The sequence below is a fragment of the Labrus bergylta genome, chromosome 14 (assembly GCF_963930695.1).
Source record: "Labrus bergylta chromosome 14, fLabBer1.1, whole genome shotgun sequence".
Taxonomy (NCBI): Eukaryota; Metazoa; Chordata; class Actinopteri; order Labriformes; family Labridae; genus Labrus; species Labrus bergylta.
Genome location: NC_089208.1, coordinates 13,847,699 through 13,867,212, shown reverse-complemented (window position 1 = coordinate 13,867,212; position 19,514 = coordinate 13,847,699). Strand labels below are relative to the sequence as shown.

The 19,514-nt window shown below is 39.3% G+C and overlaps 1 protein-coding gene across 2 annotated transcripts; it reads right to left on the bottom strand.

The window, feature by feature from the left end:
* Positions 1 to 48: 48 nt before the first annotated feature.
* On the bottom strand, positions 49 to 19,479 carry LOC109996814 (adhesion G-protein coupled receptor G4). 2 transcript variants are annotated; one of them, XM_065962772.1, is made up of 32 exons: positions 19,322 to 19,479; positions 18,983 to 19,063; positions 17,684 to 17,811; positions 17,322 to 17,559; positions 16,371 to 16,649; positions 15,237 to 15,334; positions 14,921 to 14,982; positions 14,723 to 14,771; positions 14,545 to 14,570; positions 13,746 to 13,900; positions 13,496 to 13,654; positions 13,341 to 13,414; positions 13,182 to 13,249; positions 13,028 to 13,070; positions 12,266 to 12,288; positions 11,857 to 12,002; positions 11,572 to 11,701; positions 10,176 to 10,276; positions 8,703 to 8,907; positions 8,454 to 8,619; positions 8,111 to 8,257; positions 7,886 to 8,011; positions 7,722 to 7,767; positions 7,526 to 7,629; positions 5,975 to 6,096; positions 4,733 to 5,001; positions 4,436 to 4,550; positions 3,825 to 3,903; positions 3,259 to 3,460; positions 2,589 to 2,690; positions 1,742 to 1,906; positions 49 to 1,054 (listed from the first exon to the last, which is right to left on the bottom strand). In XM_065962772.1, exons 2-32 carry the CDS (start codon positions 19,059 to 19,061, stop codon positions 933 to 935), a joined length of 3,828 nt encoding a protein of 1,275 aa, XP_065818844.1. In that variant the 5' UTR covers positions 19,062 to 19,063; positions 19,322 to 19,479; the 3' UTR covers positions 49 to 932. The 2 variants fall into 2 exon arrangements, with proteins under 2 accessions (XP_065818844.1, XP_020506767.2); XM_020651111.3 differs by having other exon boundaries at positions 13,028 to 13,249.
* Positions 19,480 to 19,514: the final 35 nt, after the last annotated feature.

Sequence of the window (19,514 nt, the reverse complement as noted above, 5' to 3'; positions counted from 1 at the left end):
ACATGTTATTGTTCATGTAGGATTTCAAACAGTGAATAGAAACATTAATTATTGTTTTTGTCTCAAATATCTCAATTTATTTTCTTTTTTTGTTTCATATTACATCACACACAATTTGTTATTAGGATTAATTCATTTTTTTCATTATAATTAAACTTGTGCCATTAAAAAAAAAAAACCCTACTAACTAAAAGCAGCTCTGCTAGTCTGAATTTAAAAATGAAAAAGTGATCTGAATTGCCAGGTTTTTGTGATGGTTGGTGTTACACTGTTCAGATGTTTCAGATGATACAGACATTTTTAAAAACACCAGCAAAAACCTCTACCTATATTTCACCTAAGTGGTGAATTCAAAAGGCATTGTGACTATTTTGGTACATCACACGTTCATCACGACACAGGTGCAAATTTACTGGCACAACTTGGCAAGCTCAAAGATGGCGTGCTAATAATTCCACAGAGTGATGAGGCATTGTAAAATAAATCATTCTAAGCTTTAGTGAACCTTTTTCTTCTAACAATCAAAGTGAATGAGCAGCAGAGGAAGACTAAAATTTAAAATTTTTATTAGATTTTTTTTTTCATGCAAACTGTGCGGGACCATGGTTCATTGTCACCATGGCTCCACTCACCAGTTGCTTGGCAACCAACTCCTCCTTGGAATTGATGCAACTACTCATGTCTTTATAATTGCAGGCTCTTTTTCAATATTTAGCAACAACCAAAAAAAAAACAATAGAATTGTACGATAAGATAATTGAATAAAGCTGGCATACACTGCAATGATTAAATATTTCTGTGGCTTGTTAAGAAGTACAACATGTGCTGAAGCTGTTGTTTGTGTTTAAAAGCATTTCCTGACGTTTTCAGTGATTTGTGTATGCAAATGAATGCAGACTGCCTGTGTGCTATGTGCTCCGTCTTTGTTCTTCTTAGCTGAGGAGGTGATTTCTCCAGCCAGGTGTCGGGTTTGTCCCCCGCTGGTGAGGCACAGCTCGTGCTCCTGAGGGGCTTATCTGCGCTCGAGGGAGAGCCAGGGAATTTACGAAAAGGCCTGCAAGATAATTTAACATCTGTGAACAGTTTAAAGGTGTGAAGAACAGACACCTTCTCATACATATGCCTTGGAGATTTGGGTTGGACTTAAATTAAACTGTCAGAAGGTGAGAGAAACCTTTAAGGAATCTCAGAAGTGTCCTTTTGGTTGTGTCTGTTTAATCCGGCTCAATTACTAAGGCTTTTATGTAATTATTTAATGTCAGAGCAGTCCTATTAATGTATGCAGTGACCTATTCTGGGATGCTGGAAACAGAGAGACTGTGATGTCTGACTACACCTGTGATCATCCCCATCTCATATGAAAGAGGCTGAACCTCAGAGTGAAATCACTCTTAATTGCGACCTTTAAGTTGTAACAAAAGAGGACAAAGTTATAAAGTTAGAGTGAAATGTCAAAAGTAGCCAAACAAGTGAAGAAATGATTTACTTAGATGTTTCTTGTAACTCATGAAGTAGTAATCTAATTGAAGCCAAAACCTTGACTTTAATGTCTCAGGTAAGATTTTCACACAATTGCTTTGATTTAATATTCAAATCTTCTTATATTGGAGCTTTTAATTCATCTACATTTATTACCATCTATGTGGCTTTCAAGCTCGCTGAAGGACAAGCAGTATATGAATATGACGTGCATTCAGTAACAGTTTGAGCCGCTTCAGAGTGACTTCCCTCGCTTCCTTACCTAGGTTGGGTCTCTTGCAGGACAGTTCTCTCTGGCTGGAGCCGGAGGAAGCTGACGTGCTGTCCGTTGAGCTGGACTTGACCGAGCGCACCGATGGTACAGAGGCTCGAGGAGGATCTGATCTGGGTTTGGCCATGACTCCTACTGATGCTGAGTTGCTCCACTCTGGAGGACAAAACCAACACAGGTAATGGAAAATAAGCCCCTTGTTGTTTATCATTTACCTCACAGTTTAACTTTTGTTTCTCCATCTTTCATAACCGAGTGACAATAGACTGATGTACAGACAAAAATGTGCCCTGGTAGCAGCTGCTTTTTGGAAATGCTGTACTCAACTTTTGTTTCTTAATTTGCATCAACAAAAGCTGTGAAAGGTACCTGGTATTTTGTATTTATCTCATCATCTTGACTGCGTAGCTGATACTAAATGTGGAGTTAAAACACTGCAGACGGCTGATTTATCAGAGAAAAACATCACTAGTGTGACACAGGCCCCCTTCATAACCATGCACACAAGTCTGTAGTTAGTTTGCAACTGCAATGGCAACTTTGCAGTCAAAAAAACAAGTTTATAGTATACATAATTTAATACTTGCAGCCTTCTGAGGGGTTTTGAACTGGTTATGAAACATAATATTAAGTTATGCGTCTTCATGACCTTCAAAAGCAGACCAACAATGAAAAAGATGAACTACTTCTACATTTTAACGTTTAATGCCTTTAACCGCTGCCGCATGATACATGTAGGAGTCAGTTAACACAATATACAACACGCTGAAGAAACAGATTTCAAAACTAAATTAGGTGACATGATTAGGACACACCATAACATGCGTGGCTGTCGTACCTGAGTGCTCTTCAAGTCGGAAACGTCCAAAGCAGAGATGAATCCTCCACTGCCTCCTGACATTTTCCTTCATCAGACAGTGGAAGAGGAAGATGAAGAGTCCTGAAATGTAAACAAAACTGAGATAAGGTCGTGAACTCTGTAGGATATTCCCTGTTCATGCTCAGCCGCTCTTCTGCTTTTTAATTAACACTTGTGCAAGGCATTTCTCTCCCAGTCACAGACAGTGGAGGGGTTTTGTTGCATCACTCTCAGATTTAAAAAAAAAAAAAAAAAAAAAAAAAAAAAAGCAATATAGAACAGGCAGTTGTGAAATAGTTGCATCATTCAGCCTGTTAGATTTTTTATTTTTTATTTTTTTACCTTTAAATGTTGTTTTCTTTTGAAATGTGAATGTGGAGTGGGATGTTGAGAAAACTGCATACAATGTAAGCCAACCTTGACTCAATCAATAAATACATAGCAGCTCAATCCCTGGTCTTCATTGTAAGAAGAAAGATGTAAGGAAGTTACATGAAGGATACAAAATCAGTGAGGCTCAGGTTCAAATTCAGATTCAAGGCTCTTTGTGTTAGGATTTCCTTCGCATTTTTTATTCTTATCCACTTGTTTATCACTTGCAACATATATTTTTTTCAAACGTATGGGTTCTATAGACACAAACACAAACCTTGCAAGGAATTAAGGCCAGAGAAAAGGTACAGCAGAACTATTCTTGCTGGTCCCCAGGTAAAGAAGCCGACTGTCCATGTAAGACCAAGTAACAAGGTGAGACTGGAAACTCCCTTCAGGTCATGCAGCAGTCCTCTGCGGGTCCCGGCGGGGCTGTTGGCTCGCATGTGACGGATCTGGATCAGAACAACCACAAAAACCTAAATAGAGATTTAAAAGAAAATTAAGAGTTTAGTAGCACGGACAAAATCCTGAAATTCAACGTAACTAGACGCCAAGGGAGATTTCTACTTGTGCACGCCATACAGAAAAATCCTGGTCAGACTTTTGTCAGATGATCAGATTTGAAGATGTACAGTATTTAATGTACTATTGTACATTTCAAAAATTGTCTAAAATAACTGCTGTCTTGATAATATAAGTTAACTATAAGTTCTAATACAACTGTAAATATCAAAAAGGTGATTAGCAGAACAGAAAGATACATTACAACAAGTATCGTGTGGAGAAAAGAAGGACAATGTTTTGTAGTTGAAATATGAATGAAATGTTAGAATTATTTACCGCAATGTTGAAGAGAAAGATCAGCACAGCGTAGGCAACCACCGACACGTAGAATGTCACATCGTCCTGAAGCCAACAGCTGAGTGAACAGAGATCATACTGCATGTAGTTGTTAGATTTATGTAAACGAGTTCAGAGTTCCCCACAGATATGTTGTAAGACCCAGATATTTTTATAACAGTGGCCTTTGTATTTTATGATAAGTGAAATTAATTCTACTCTCTTATTGCAGGCAGTAACATGTCCTTTCGTCCTCTGTTTGAGTGCACTTACATTAGCCTGGACTCTGGTTTCTGCATTACGCCTGTGAATGTTTTATATTTGTCCATGATTGGCTACTTGTGATGCCAAAAGGTCTTGTTGTATGTGATTAAAGTTGAGATGAGCACAGAGAAAGTTTCCCTCAGAGCAGATTCATGTGAGATTAGGTCTTCAAGTATCAAACTCTGAATGTTAACGTCAAACAGAGGAACCATAATAAGTTAAACATAAATGTATTGTGTAATATTACTTTGTACAGATTCATAGAAGCGAACTCGTTTTATATTTCATCCAGCCTATCTTGTGATGGAAACCAGGGGCTTGAAAAAAATCAAAAGCCCGAAACTCACAAACTGTCAGAGTTGTCCAATGGCTGCAGGCTAGACTGAGCGTCAGTGTAGAGGTGACTGCTGTACGCTTCTCTGTTCACAACGAGCACCAGGACACAGATCGCCAGAGGAATCCCTGAAGCGACAGATTTTATACTTTTACACCTTGCATAGCCTTGAAAGTAATGAATAAATGATGCAAGAAAAATTAAATAACATGTTTTTTTCAAAGGCCCCTTATCAATTATTTTAACATTTAGATGTGTTTAAATGTAAAAGCAACTATAAATCAGTCAGTGAGTCGAAAGCAAAACTCACCCCATCCAAGAACGCAGAACTTGAGGATATAAGACGGAACGTAGACGTTAAAGACTTTGACCAAGGCAAAATACATGTTGACGGCCTCTAATCCCATCCAGGTGAAAGACGCCAGCAGGAAGTAGTGCAGCGTGGATGCTGCAGCCACACAGAGGCCATACAGACCCCAGGAGGAGAGCCAGGAGTTCACCAGAAACATCAGATTCAAGCCCAGCAGAGCCAGGGAGAGGTTGATAAGGATCTGAGACGGGTAGTCTCGACGGAGCTTCCTGAGACAGAGAATAAACATCAGGGAGGAAAGTAAAGGTAAAACAACACAGAGAGTATACATCTATAATTCTATATAAGACAGTGAAGACCAGAATGATAACTTCACTCATCTCACAGTTTGGACTAGATTGGTTCATTTTCACATCGGTACAAAAAACAATATTTTTCGTTTACTTTTCTAATCCATACCATAGCTAGCCATGACTCATACTGTCACAATGAATCCCCATCAATCTTAATAATGTATCACATCCTCAATTTCTCGTCACCATATACACATTGCTAAAAGGTCACTGGCTGCACCTGCAGCACATGTAGTGTCAGTTAAGACAAACAACAAATGGGGAGGATGAGATTAAGGACGATATCTTCAGGTTAACACAGCGCTCTGTGACCGCCTCTGTTTGGCTGGGTTTACAGCTCCAGAATAAAGTTTCTGAAGTTGTACACAGCCATCAGCTAATCAGCATGTGTGAATGAAAACACCCACATTTTTTTACCTGCTAGCCCCCTAATACATTTTCGGAGTGAAGTCAAGTGAGCTGATCTGAAAATACAGCAATACAATACTCGACCGGTGTGATCTTCATGCACGTAATGAAAATGCGTCATAATGTTTTCTGTTCTTTCATGTTCTTGATTGCTGTTCATGTTCACCCCCCCCCCCCCCCCCCCCCCCCCCCCCGGGCTCCTTCTGTCAGGTTCATGTTTGAACCATGGACTGTTTGAACAAGCAACTTCAAACATTTTCAGGAGTGCATATGTGAAAACGGTTCAGGATAATACATTTTACATCAATCTGCGGATGACATGCATTCATGGATAGACTGTGATACGTTGCGTCACTAGGTATTATAAAAACCCCAGAGAACAGCAGTCATACTCTCCACAAACTCGAGCCTTGGACAGACACATTTTTTTGAATTTTTCAACAGTAATATATATTTAACAAAAAAGTGGCTTAAGTCTCACTCAAAAGCTGTGTAGGTGAGAACGGTGATTCCCAAGAACAATGATGAGACTCCACAGCCGACATAAGTCATAATGGTCAAGATCTGCTCATTAGCTGGGTCCAACGGGATCCTGGAGATGTCCTTAACACAAAGACATAGATTTATTAGCATATTGGTGTATCTTTGTGTATTCCCCAAAGTGCCACAAATTACTCTCACAGGCAGCGTTAGTATGTTATGTACAAGAATAGATATAACAGCTCGTATTCTATGAAAGGCTGAACCTTTTAGTTCTCGTGTGTGTTTTAAAGGATTGGTGTTATTTTGTGAATCTGCACCCCTACAGTTTCATGTGGACTTCACATTCTCAACCAACGGCCAGACCAGGTTAACTCAAGCCCAATAGCTTGCTTGGTCACTTTGTTTTTCCATTCTTATGCTTTCTCCATCACTGTTATGTCCTTTTAGTTCTCTTCACGTCTGACACCATGTCCTGACGGCACGCGAGCGTTGGATATCATTGTATACCATCGCACGCCTGCTGTCCAAACTGCATGCGTTAAATATTTCATTCTTTGCTCTGTGAATTTCAGGGTATAAGTATATAAGTATTGTTCAAGTATAACATCTAGTGCTTTTATTATTGGTGGCGGGCAAACAGAAGCGTGGTGCTTTATTCACAAGCTATTGACTCAAATCACGACTCAAAAGCTGGTTGATAAACAGCTCGAGTGAGACGAGCTTTTCTTCATTGTTGACACGAGTCAAAGCACAACATTTCAATCACGGATGTGGATATAATCAATGCCACAATATCTCCACTTTGAATGACAAGTTTTCAAGCTCTGTCGAGTGAGACAAGCGAGTGCCGGTCCCTTGTAGAGCCCCCTCCTTCCTCGTCCCTCGTCTGTCTTAGCCAGCGACAGAGATGAATATAGAAACGAGGGCGTTGGGGTAAATGCCCAGCAGGCGGCTTGGACACTCCAATAGTAAACAATAGAATCAAGCTGATTGTGTTGCTGATGCTTGCTCATGTCGCATGCTGTTAAGACAGGCTGTGGGACACAATGTCAACTGACTGTAGCACCCGTCAGACTGCCAGAAGGACGTGTCATAAAGCTGAATGCATTTTCATCTTAATGATCTTACCCTCTCAGCCCGAGTTATATAATGGAAGAAGATGTGTTACTTAGGTGGGGGGGTATAAGAGGTGTACAAATATTTGAAGCTGTTAAAATCTAGGTCAAATATTTTCAGCATATAAAACTGAAAGTCTTTCACAGCTGTCGTGACTTAGACATCAGAATAACTGTCTGTGGTGAGCTTGAATAATGTGCCAAACTCACTGGCTTTTAGATGGTCAAACTTTGAGTCACAGTTTTTATATATTGTGCTCTGTGTGCCCTCTTCTGGTGAAATGTGAGTTAGTCATCTTCCCTTTGTGTTTACTATGACCAACAATACTGTGGCTACCACTGCCCTTTATATTACAAACACCTTTGAATGTGCTGCAGTCCCTCTGACACCAAACCATGTTCCCCAAGGGAAAACAAAACATATATATATATACCAGAAGAACTCCAAAGTGTGTGAGGTGATCACACAGGCATGTTGTGTAGTCTGAGCTGCTGTTGTGTTTTCTGCAGCCATAGTCATCCCAGCCTCCATGTCCATCTATAGATAATGACACAGACAGTCAGCATCACACCGTTTATTCAGCTGTAATGAAAACTGGGAGAATAATTATCATTGAAACCAGCACCAACTGTTTTTATTGAAGTTCCAGTACACACACTGGAGGTCCCTGTTAAGCTGGATCACAGATGAAAATGATTTAGTTAATAACAATCGCATTCAATCCTTTTAGTGTGTAGACAGTATACACAGTGGTACATGCATCTCTGTATTGCTGAAGGAGAGTAGATCTTACTGTATTGGGTATTAGATGTTGGAGTGTGACTTCCACATCGTCAGCTAAGTCTTTGATTGGAGAGCTGGCATTGGTCACACTGGCTGACACCACAAATGTGTTAAGGGTCGCATCCTTTTGGCTGGTCTGGAAATAATCAAAATACTGCAACATGAAAATGATATTCTAAAAGGCAATACAGTTTTTTATAAAAAATCATTTATTCTAAGGGGGGAAAACGGTTACCTTGAAGAGCATTGGGATGCCAAAGAACTGAAACGTAACTCTTGGGGGGCTCTGGCTGAAGCTGTTCTGTGGGAAATTGTACTGAAGGACAGACGGCAGGGAGATAAAGGCCACTGTGCCATTAAAAGGATACCTGTTGATGAAAATCTGCAACATAGAGAGCAACACATTTATCTCTGCCTTAAGTTCAGACTTGATGGGCAGTACCACTCATATTTCAGATTAAGTACAGACTCTATGCAAACAGAATATGAAGAAACGAGTTAAGTAGTGATGCAAATTTTTTGTGTTTCTCACACAGACAGAGGAGATATTTGTCAGATGTTTTTGGTAGTTTACAAACCTCCGGCTTTGCGCCTGCACGGTACGATGACACCCCAAATGACAAACTGCCAGACAGTCCAGGAACCACATCCACCACTGAGACCGCTATGCCTGGAGCAACCAGGGTGGAGGAGCCATCGTAGCCCACAATATTGTCTCCTACTGCTTCTGTGATATTTAAAATGCTGAGGAGAAAGGATGAAGCAGGGTTAACACACTGAGAAGTAGATTTATGGAATCAGATTGACTTTCCAGTTTTCATCCTCACGTGTTAGTAAAAGGCAACAGGTTGCTGTCTGACTCCAGGATGTCTGAGATGATGTTGATGAGAACTTGGCCCAGGCATGGAGTGACCACGCTGAGGTCGACAATGTCCTCCAGCTTGTCAAGGACTGTGGCCAGCTCTTTGTAGTTGAGTGTGGAGTGGTTCTTTAGTAAGCTCACAATCATCTCAACGACATCCAGGGCATTGTCTGTGGATAAACCATACTTCTTTCAAAACATGCATCTGCTGTGACCTTTTCACTCATTTTTTTTTTTTTTTTGTGGATTCAAATTAGCAAAACAGGAATTGAGCGGGCAGCATTGTGAATGCAATGAGATTCAAATTTGGAGAGCGGCAGTCATTAGAGGATTTAAAATTATAAGTATGTAAACAATTGCAAAGTCATCACGATAGTAAAGGTCACATTATACAAAATACACTTTACCATGTTTTTTAAACACTAATACGTGTCCTTAGTTTGTCTACAAACCCGAAACTTATTTTAAAAAAGTCCTTCTCTATGTCTTTTCCTCCAATTTTCAGAAAATGTGGGCTGAAGAACAGACCGTTTGGAGATTTTCCCTTCATGACATGACAAAGGGCAGTAAACCCTTGAAAAAAGCCTTTTTGGAATAATTATCAATCAGGAGAAACATGTTGCAAACACAGGTAGTGTTTAAATCATGAAGAAATTGTCAGTTACAGCTAATGTGCACTGTTCATTTGAATGTATCTATTGCACTCTATCCTTATTTTAATATTGAAGAATGTTATACCACATCACATATTTTTCTTATATTGTGCAGACCTAATTGTAACCCAAACTGAAAGCTTAAACCATCTTAGCTCATTCAAATCTTCCTCACATTCACTAAAGACGTTATCCCATACAATCAACTCAATTAATTATAAACACTTATCTGAAAAATCAGTTCAGACCTTTTTGAAATTGTTCTATATTCTTTCAATATAAAACCATACAAGTTTTGTAGGAGCCAAAATGCTTGTTTTCTTGATCCTTGCAAGAAACCGAACACAACACTGCCAATTTTGTATTTGAGTGTAATTCCGACACTGAACACTGGGTGGAGTCTTGACTTATGCTGTGCATAAAGCCAAGGCTCCAGGTAATTGGATTCAGGTGTGTGTTTTGGAAGTTAGTTTTTTGACCGTGTTGGGTTGGCTTGGATATTACAGTTTATGCTTTATGATGTATTGGACAGAATGAGACATGTATGTGCATTATTGAACCCTGAGCATGAACTGTAACAAACAGATTCAAGACTCTATTGGAAAAGAGTACCAGACATTTGTTTGTTGCAATGCCAGGTGCACGCGTCTGGAAATAGTTCCACAACTCACATCTCAGTGGTGACTGCTTTGGACAATAAAGGGTTTGTTTTAAAATAGTCCCCACAAGTTTAACTATTAATAGATAGAATTGTGTATTTATTTTAGGGGGTTTGTGTAACAGACCGCCAGTGACTTTGACTTGGTCCAGGTCTGGGATGGTTTCCACCACTAAAGAACAGTCTTCCAGGTCTGGGTCCATCCACTGGGTGCTGAGACACAGTTTACTGGTGAGAGAGAAAGAGACAGAGAGAGAAATGTGTATTTGTTTTACAAGCTATGCATCTTTTATCAGTTATCAGTCTACATAGAAATCAACTATCTATTAAAATGTATTAATGACACCGAGCCCCTGATAAATGATTTTACAACCCTGACTTCTACAGCTCATGGACAGCAATCAATTCATATTGTCAAGCTGAGTCTACAACCAATAAAACAACACACAGTCCGATATTCAGCCATGTGTTAAATTCATGTTGGCTACCAGGTTCATACAGTACATTAACTTTCATTTACAAAGTGGCTTCAGGCCAGGAGTACCACATGTCAACAAAAGGATACATTCATCATCCAGATGTACACACAGCTGCTCCACATGCATATTTATTATTTGTAGGTTAGTTTGTGAAGTGTGTGTGTGTGTTTTACTTCAAGTTAACAGAAAAGAAAGAGTGACGTTAAAAAGTAGAGGTTGGGTCAAATCATCAGAGATAAATAGTTGCTCCTTTTCAAGATACACTTTCTTATCTGACTCGGCTAAGACCTATTTTGCATCAATTTAATGGACAATTTTAGCTCTAAAGTTTTTTAAACAATTTTGTGACTATTTAAAGCAGCAATATGTAAGATATCTAGTGAAGGAATTAAATAAGTTGACCTCACTATATCATCAGACATTAAGGAAACATGCTATGCTTAAATGCTGGCTTCTCTGACAACGATATGTCCTCCTCCTATGTTTTGATTCTGGTGCGGAATGGTTTGTTTTTGTTCTGACAAAAGAAGGGAGGCATTTGTAATATACCCCCGCATGGTCGTTGGACGCCCCTCGGTTTGCCAAGCAGACTGCAAACCAACAGATGATGCAGCGATATAACTGATTCTGCCCGACCAAAAACGCCTCTGCAGTTTTCTAATGAACTAATTTGGAACTGTAGTACCCATTTTGTACACTAGAGGTCAGAGTTACATTTTGCTCCTTTAAACTTGTCTGATCATAATTCTGCCAGCCCATTGATGATCAAATACAAATTGAAACCTGGCAATGTTATGAATTGAAAGACATGACTTTGTTCTTTGTAAACACAAAGGCAGTGCCTCAATTTAATTAGGAAATCACAAATGGGGCTGCAACCAAAAAAGTAATTAATGCAACATCATGTTTTAAATGTCAGTGGTAAATGATTTAACATTTCAACAGCACATTTGATGTTTGTTCTAACACAGCTGACTGCTACATTTTAACAGTCGAGTAAATCACTAGTGATGGCTGCGGTTAGCGTCACACTATGATGTTCACCAGTGTCGTGAGGCGTAGTGTCCAGGGTTTTTCGGGCACGGCTGAGCTGCATTTTTGCCTCCTGAAGTGGCAGGCCATTGAAACAGGCCTTTCCTGGTCTGGTGGGAGTGTGCCTCACAGTTAAAGATCACTGAAACGGAAAAAGAGGAGCTGAACCATTGTCTTGATGATCCGTCTGAAAGCATCAGTCTTTCAAAGAGTTTGATGTAAATCATTAAGTGAGATCACCTCCGTATTAAAATGGTATTCTATTGCGATCTTTGGTTGAAGCAGACCCTTACTCACATATGCGGCTTATCTGTATGTCCTCGGTGGCTATGGAGATGGAGCCGTTGTTATAAGGCGGCAGCAGCAGGGATCTTATTATCTCTTCCATTTCCTGCGTGTCTGACAGCGACGTCAATACCTGCACCTGGAAAACACAGCTCTCTCTGCAAACAACGAAGAGTTAATTACTGCAGTAAAAGTTTCCCTAAATCAATATATCTAATGAATGAATTCAGAAGTTTAATTGGACCATAATGCCCCCTCTCAAATAAGCATTCCCTCTAAGTCAATATGTTTGATAAGCAGCACACTGTTGGCTCTGTTTTATTGTTAGGGTTGTTGTGTTTCTATGTCGTTTTTTCCTCATGGATCCTGTAACATTCTGTCCTGATCCAGATGAAATGGTGCAGAAGAACATGATCCCTACCTTGAAACTTTGTATGCAAATACCTGGGAAAGAATAAAAGATGAACACAACTTTACAACTCAGTAAAAAAGTGGATTAAATCAATCTCAGGTTTTGCATTTCTGTTCAGATTAACACCAACACAATCTACAATCTGGATATTTATCCTGTAGAATCCAACCATTTTAATTGTGTAGTTTGTTTTTTTCCCATTGAGTGAGATGACATTTTACAATTTGATGATCTATTGAACCTCTGAACTCCTGAAAAACATTTCTTTAATGTGAGTTTTTGGCCGTAATAAAAAGTCCTGGTTCAAGAGGAAATTAAAGTTGTTGAATGTAAATGAAAGTTCACCTTCTTTTAAACATACTCTTAAAGGCTTCTTGCATTCAGTCGGCTCGTGGATTGATATCATGTGTGTGTGTGTAGGTCATTGAACTGGAAGAGGATGTTAATTAGCATTTGCTCAGTATAAAGTCTGGAGGCAGGGTGGACAGCTCGCCTGCTCCCTTTTGGAGGTGAAAATTAGAAATCAGTGCAACTCACATTTGGTCACCTAAATCTATCCTGACTCATGACACAATAAATAAGATCCCTTTCCTAGATGATTCACTTTTCCTATAAAGAGGTTCTATACTGTAATCAGGCTGCAGAGCCAAAAAGCAATCAGTGGCTATCAATCCGCTTTTATAGATGCTCATAAAAGTCTCTAAAAAGAAAGATTTATTTTTCTGAGCATGGGTAAGAGAGCTTTATTTGAAGCTTTTTGTGAAAACTTACTTCATCAGAGGTGGAGATGTTTGACTCCCGTTTCAGACGATGTCTGGGAATTTGAGCATTAGTTTGGTGTGATGGTTTATGACGATGAAACCGTGTGATACATTCTGAAGGTAGATGTTGAGCTGACGGTGTGGCATCTCGATTCACTCTGTACCTGAGGTCTTTGGGGAGCATCTGGAGGGCAAGCACCATCATCGTGTCATCAGGTAGTCTTGTGTTGAGCTGTAGGGAGGTAGAGGCCATGATTAAAACAGTTGAAGCCCAACCTGTGCTTTATTTGTTGTAACTCGTAGAGCTTCTCAGGCAGACATACCCATGTGGACAGAATCTCTTCTGGATCATAGTCTCCTGTTATGGAAACATTCATCCTAACCTCAAAGTACAGCTCTGGGAAGGACATCCGGAGAAGATAAATAAACAACTTTAAATCAAGCTTTTACTCTTCTGGTGTTCAGACTTCAGACTGACCTGAAACACTTGATGGGCCCACTGTGAAGCCGCTGGTTGTGGCTGTACTGGTAAAGGGACTCCTGGTGGAGCTAGTGGTGGTTTTGGATAATGCTGGTGTGACTGTAGAGGGCGATGTCACAACACCAGAAGGACTGACAGTAGTGGCAGTTAAACTTTCTAGAAACAGAGAACAAAAATGCACTTGAACCAGAGTTTACTTTTTTCAAACTTGACAGACACATCGGGAAGGTTAAGAAGCATTTCCTACCGACAGGTGTGGTTTGTATGCTGTCTGGATCAGCCTGCAGTGTCAGGCGACCACTGTGGTCGACGTAAGGGATCTTCAGGTTTGTGGACATCTCACTTTGCACAGCTGCCACATCCAGCGAAGGGATAACGTTTATATGAACCAGACAGTGAAACCTGCAGAGGTAACAGAGATTTCTCACTGTGTCCTCTTGCTGTGGTTTCAACGTCTTGTTTTTGTTTGTTACCTGACTGAGAAATGACATGACTGATGAACCAAAGACTGATTCTTTCAAAGGCAACTGGACGTGGTTGAAGATCTGACGTTTCACCTCTCCTACAAAAGGCTTTGCTTCAAAGGGCTGGCTTAGATTTATTGCTCCGTCCACCAGTTAGTTTAGAGGAGAGGTTAAACGTCTTCAAGATCTTCAACCAAGTCCAGGTGCCTTTGGATCAAGCTTCAAAGTCGAGATCTACAAAAAATATGCTGAAATTGACTCACAGAAAAACCAGCATTGTTGTCTCAAGATAAAAAGAGTAAGAAGTTGAGATCTCAAGAAAACAACCTGAAATGACTCCCTAGACAGTACATGGTACAGAACGAGATGTTTTTCATGTGGTTTCTTAGAATCACACTTTTTTTTTTCAGTTAAGCCCCCCCCTGCTGGAGATTAGAAAGAATACAGGTTTAAGGTTCTTTCTCATTGTATCAGTCTGCTTTATATCATCAGTCTGCATTCAATATCTTATAACCAGCCATTAATAGAATATGTACCATTATATAAAACCTCAATCATTAAATGAGTCCTGAACCATGGTACCTGTCATTAGTTGGAGCCCATCGCACCTGTGGAATAAAAACATGCGTTTAAAAAGCAATGATCATTTAGAAAATATGAGCAAGTGTTGCACATATTAATGAAAACCCTTTGTGATCAATCAAACCGTATATCAGTCAAATGTGTGGTTGATCCATTAACCTCAACTGTGCTCACTTACCACCTGATCTTCACGTGAGGTTTGAACACGGCCGTCTTCTGTACTGGATCTGCGTGGGACAGCAGGGAGACATAGTGTTCTTAGAGCTCATTGGTTCCTCTCTTTGTGTTATGAACTGTAAAAATAGATAATAAGTCCAACTAATGTGACACAAAAAGACAGTTAACTTCTCAGGCATTCATGTGAGGGTTGTCATACCTGGTTACTTCAAACACAGACACTCTGGGTAAATAGATGGTGGTGGGGAGAACCTTTCTGAGCTACAGGAGCAACAAACAGCAGAGCGCGTTACAGTCACTGTGCAAAATATCATCCCAACAGCTCTGCCATTGGTGCAGGCATTTAATACATCAATAGGTATTTAAAAAGTTGTTTTATCAATGTGCAAACTTGAAGTTGTTTTATAACAACGCTAAAAATAAACTTCTGATTAAAAAACATTTTTGAAGTGTTAGCTTAAAGCACCGCAAAGAACAAAGACCGTCTCTGCTTTTGTTCTGTTTCTTTACGTTACCCATTTGTGTGCGATGTCTCTGGCTTTGTAGAGCTCCGTTTTGTTCTCATCAGAGCGGAAAATAGCAAACATCAGTCTCACTTTGTAAAAGGACCATTCTGCCCAAGAGAAATGAAAACAGCATGAAGGTAATGTATATGTTTTTTTGTTTTTTTAAATGACAACAAGTGAAACATTTACCCATAAAATTATCAATTCTTATGAATTGTTGTATTTAAAGCTTGATTTAATATTACAGTCAATCCTTAATGCATTGTGATTACATGTGAAGCAGGCCTTGAAAACAAAAAAAAATGATTGCGATGGCAAATTAAAAATAAATGTGTCAAGCCAAAAGTTAGTGTGCAAAAAAAAAACCAGTGAAAGCAGAACTTGATGGTGCAATAAGGATCAGGAGGGTCATGTTGATATAGAAACAACGACTTCTTCTTTTAGTGTAACAGCCAACTGCAGATGTCTTAATATTACTGTAAATTATATTTCCCAATACTCCGTTTAATCAGGCCTGAAATATTGATGACCTTTTTGTTGAATACTTCAAAGTGACATGTTCTGTCTTTCTTTGCTCAGTTTGATGTGGGTGGATGTAATATTGTTTGAGTGATATGAATAGATAAGAGTCAAACCTGAGAATACAGGTGTGTGTTATTCAGATCATTTGCGCTCACCTAGTGAAGAAGTTAGAATGAAAACGGTTTGGTTTATTTCAAATTTTGACCGTTAACATGAGGAAAGAAAGGACTGCATTATCCTGCTTTATGAATGGTAAATAACCAGCTTTGACGGCTGTGTGGTTCATCTATCAGATCTTGATGTTATTGATCTCAGTATGGCTCCTGTATTTACTTTACAGACAACAAGACAGGGGTCAATATTTAGTTTGAGGGCTAAGGACACAAAGTACACATCAGACTGAGGCAGGAAAAAAGCTGTAAAACGCTTGATGAAACTGACAGACCACGTTAGGGTGAATTATTGACTTCTGTATGAACACTGTGGGAGGTAGAAAATATTCATCTATCAAAGCGTGTAGGTGCGTAGGTACAGTAAATATAGACTTTATCAAAATTGGAACATTTATATCAGTGATAAAATCTCAGTGAGTTGTAAGTCCAGTTAATGTGAACGGCTCACCACACTGCAGGCTGCGATCAGAGAGCGGAGCACAGGCCCAAGTGTCCCAGTTGTCTCGTTCCCACTTCACTAAGTCCCCCTCTGTACATATCGGTGATGTCACTTCCTGTTCTCGACCCCAAAGACGAAACTGAGACAAGCTTCCCAACAGATGAGTGATTGGAATAATATTGATATTCCCGTCTGCCATGTAGTGTGACGCACCCAGAGTAAGAGTTCCATTGGGGGCCAGTTTGCTGCATGAGGGGTTAACAGAGGGAGCAGAGTCCGAACTGTGAGCTAGAAAAGAGGAGAAAAGAAAAGACAGCAGCAGAAGTCAACTGAGGGTCAGATAGTTTAGAATGAAGGTAAAATGATCTTAGCTGTGATGTCTGCTAAACTATGGATCTTTTCTCAGTCTTTTCTCAATAATGTCCATATGCAACAATAAATAAGAAAGACATGAGATAACCAATTCACATTCATACGTACTTCTTTCATGTCATTAAAGTAAGTCCCCATTTGTTGGCCAATAAGCTGACTAAAGTGAGATTTTTAAAGTGACGCTTATCCTTGGCCTCCTGTTAGTTTACATGAAATGAAATGAGTTAAACACACTGAAACAGATTATTCATTTGGACAAATAGAGCACTGTAACGCTCTGTACTGGAGGATGTTCTTAGTTGGGGTACGAAAAATACTATCAGGAGAATACAACTGGGTCTGATCAAACAAACTTTTATCTTACATTTAATCAGATCTTGCATAAAAGATTTGATATTAAAGCTCCTCTTTCACAGATATGTCTTAATCTTACCTGAATAACAAAGCATCACTAAACCAAACACTAAAAAACACACATTGTAAAAGATGCCATAAGAAAAACATACATAGTGTAAAAAAAAAAAGTTAAAGTAATAAAATAAATGACAGATTTCAGGAACTTTTAACACTTCTTTCCATGTGACCTACCTGGTGACATTTCTATCGCTTTCCCCTCGATGTACAGTGCAGGTCTGTCTTTAGTGTGTGCCCAGGTCAGACACAGGGAGTGCCACCGTGACACCTGGAGTGCTATCTCATCCGTGATCCACTCTGCTCCACACAACCAGACCACTAACCTGCCCTGTTTACCCCCAAAGCCCAGCTCCGCGTACTGGACCTCAGGATGACGGTACATGAAGGCCGTCCATGTCGAGTTACTCAACGCCTAGTCAAAGTTGATGAAATGTTCACAATTAATAAAGCATTTTAACCATTCAGTTCATATACAGTAGCTTTCATAAGTGAGTGTAACTTACAGCTAATCCAAAAACAACATTTTTCATGATTACCTCAAACTTGAGGCTGAGGCAGACGGTGAACTCCTGCAGGGCCGGGATAGAGACCTGAGGTTTTAAACTCCAGTGGCTGCACCCAGAGGTGAATTTAACAACGTTCCCCCAGAGACTGAGTAAAGCTCCTGACAGCAACAAAAAAAAACAACACAATACTGAACTTTATTCATGTAGCACCTTGTTTTACAGTAAATCCTTAACGTGCAGCAGTAAGAGCAGCTGATTGGCATCAAGAAGAGACAGTGAAGGCTAATTAGTACATCTCTTAACCTGTCACTATACTGTATTTTCATAAAGAATTCACATTCAAATATCTTTCCTAACTTCAAAGTCATATGGATAAAGATGTAATCCAAAATTTAAGCCGAATTATACCCATTTTTCTTGGATGTTGCTGAGCTCTGCAAATGTAAAGTATATTTTTTAAACCTCTTCCAGACTCCATGGGGAGCTAATCTAAGTTTAATACATTTCCTCAGGTGATGTCACTCGAGGCAGAATCAGGTAGCGCTAAGCACCACAGGCTAAAATAGAAAAAATCCATGGATGTCAAGTTTTAAAAAGTCTGCTTGGAGCTACACTAGCATATACTAACACAATGATACTTGGGACCCAGCTCTGGTCATTAGTGTTGCTCTGTGGGAAATTTAGACAAAAGGTTTTAACCAACAACAAAAAAACACAAAGTTTAGGACTTATCTTTGTCATTTAATTTCTATTTTTAATATTTAACTCATATTTATTACTCTCATCAATGTTTTTTTTAGTTTGTAAGAACAATAAGGAGAAAAGCAGAAAACAGGTATTTGTGTGATAGATGAAAACTTTTGAGGATTTATTTACTTGAATTTTTAATTGGTTCCTTTGTCTTTAACTTATATTTATCTTTTTCTTTTTGTTAGTACTAAAGAGAAATCTGGTCTACAGAGATTCAAAAGTCATAGACGACATATATTCACCAATTAAACTGGCAGCCATTGATCGCTTTGATCTTCTGTCTATAACTCACACAGAGTCCGTATATGTACGTGCGTAGCCGCATGGTGTTATGGTGTCATTTCTGTGTTTGTTTGAGATTTTCATGATTTATTTACAACAGACTCAGTGGCTGTCTCACTCTCCTAATCTAAAAGATAACGTACAGTTTATTGTGAGAAAAAAGCTTCTAGCTCTGAAAGTAAAGGTCAGGTATTTTCAATTGTCTTCAACAATTTCAAAAACAACTCCAATAAAAAAAAAAAGTAACTCACATATCCTTTAAACCTTCATACATGTCCACTTAAAAAAAGAACCCACCTTGCTCTGTAGTGGAGGCAGGGCTGCACAGCAGAGACAGAGTGATGAAAACATTCAGGGATTTCTGAGAAAACTTCATCACTGATATGGGAAAAAAAGTGAGTTATGACCCTGTATTATTCAGACAAGAGGGACGGTGGTGCATAAACCAAAGCAAAATGTGTACAGTATTTTATGTAAATAAAATCTTCAGTTATTTAAAAACATATTGCCATTCCGTTGAAATATTTGTTTCAAAGTTACAGACTTTGATGTTTTTTCACCAAAACAAATCCTGATTTGAAGGTCAAGTTTTTAAAACCAAGGTTAAAGCCATAAAAGAATTGACATATTACTTACCTTCATAGATATAACTAACAAAGGAGAAATATGATGTAAATGTTCCAGAGTCAGGATCACGGCGATGTAGAGAACTTCAAAGTGCCTCGTTGCTTCCTACCATCGAGCTCTCAGACGGATCATGAGATGAACCAGTGAGCTGCTCCTCAGACGTGAGACCAATGTTTTCACGCTGTGATTGGTCCTCTGGTGT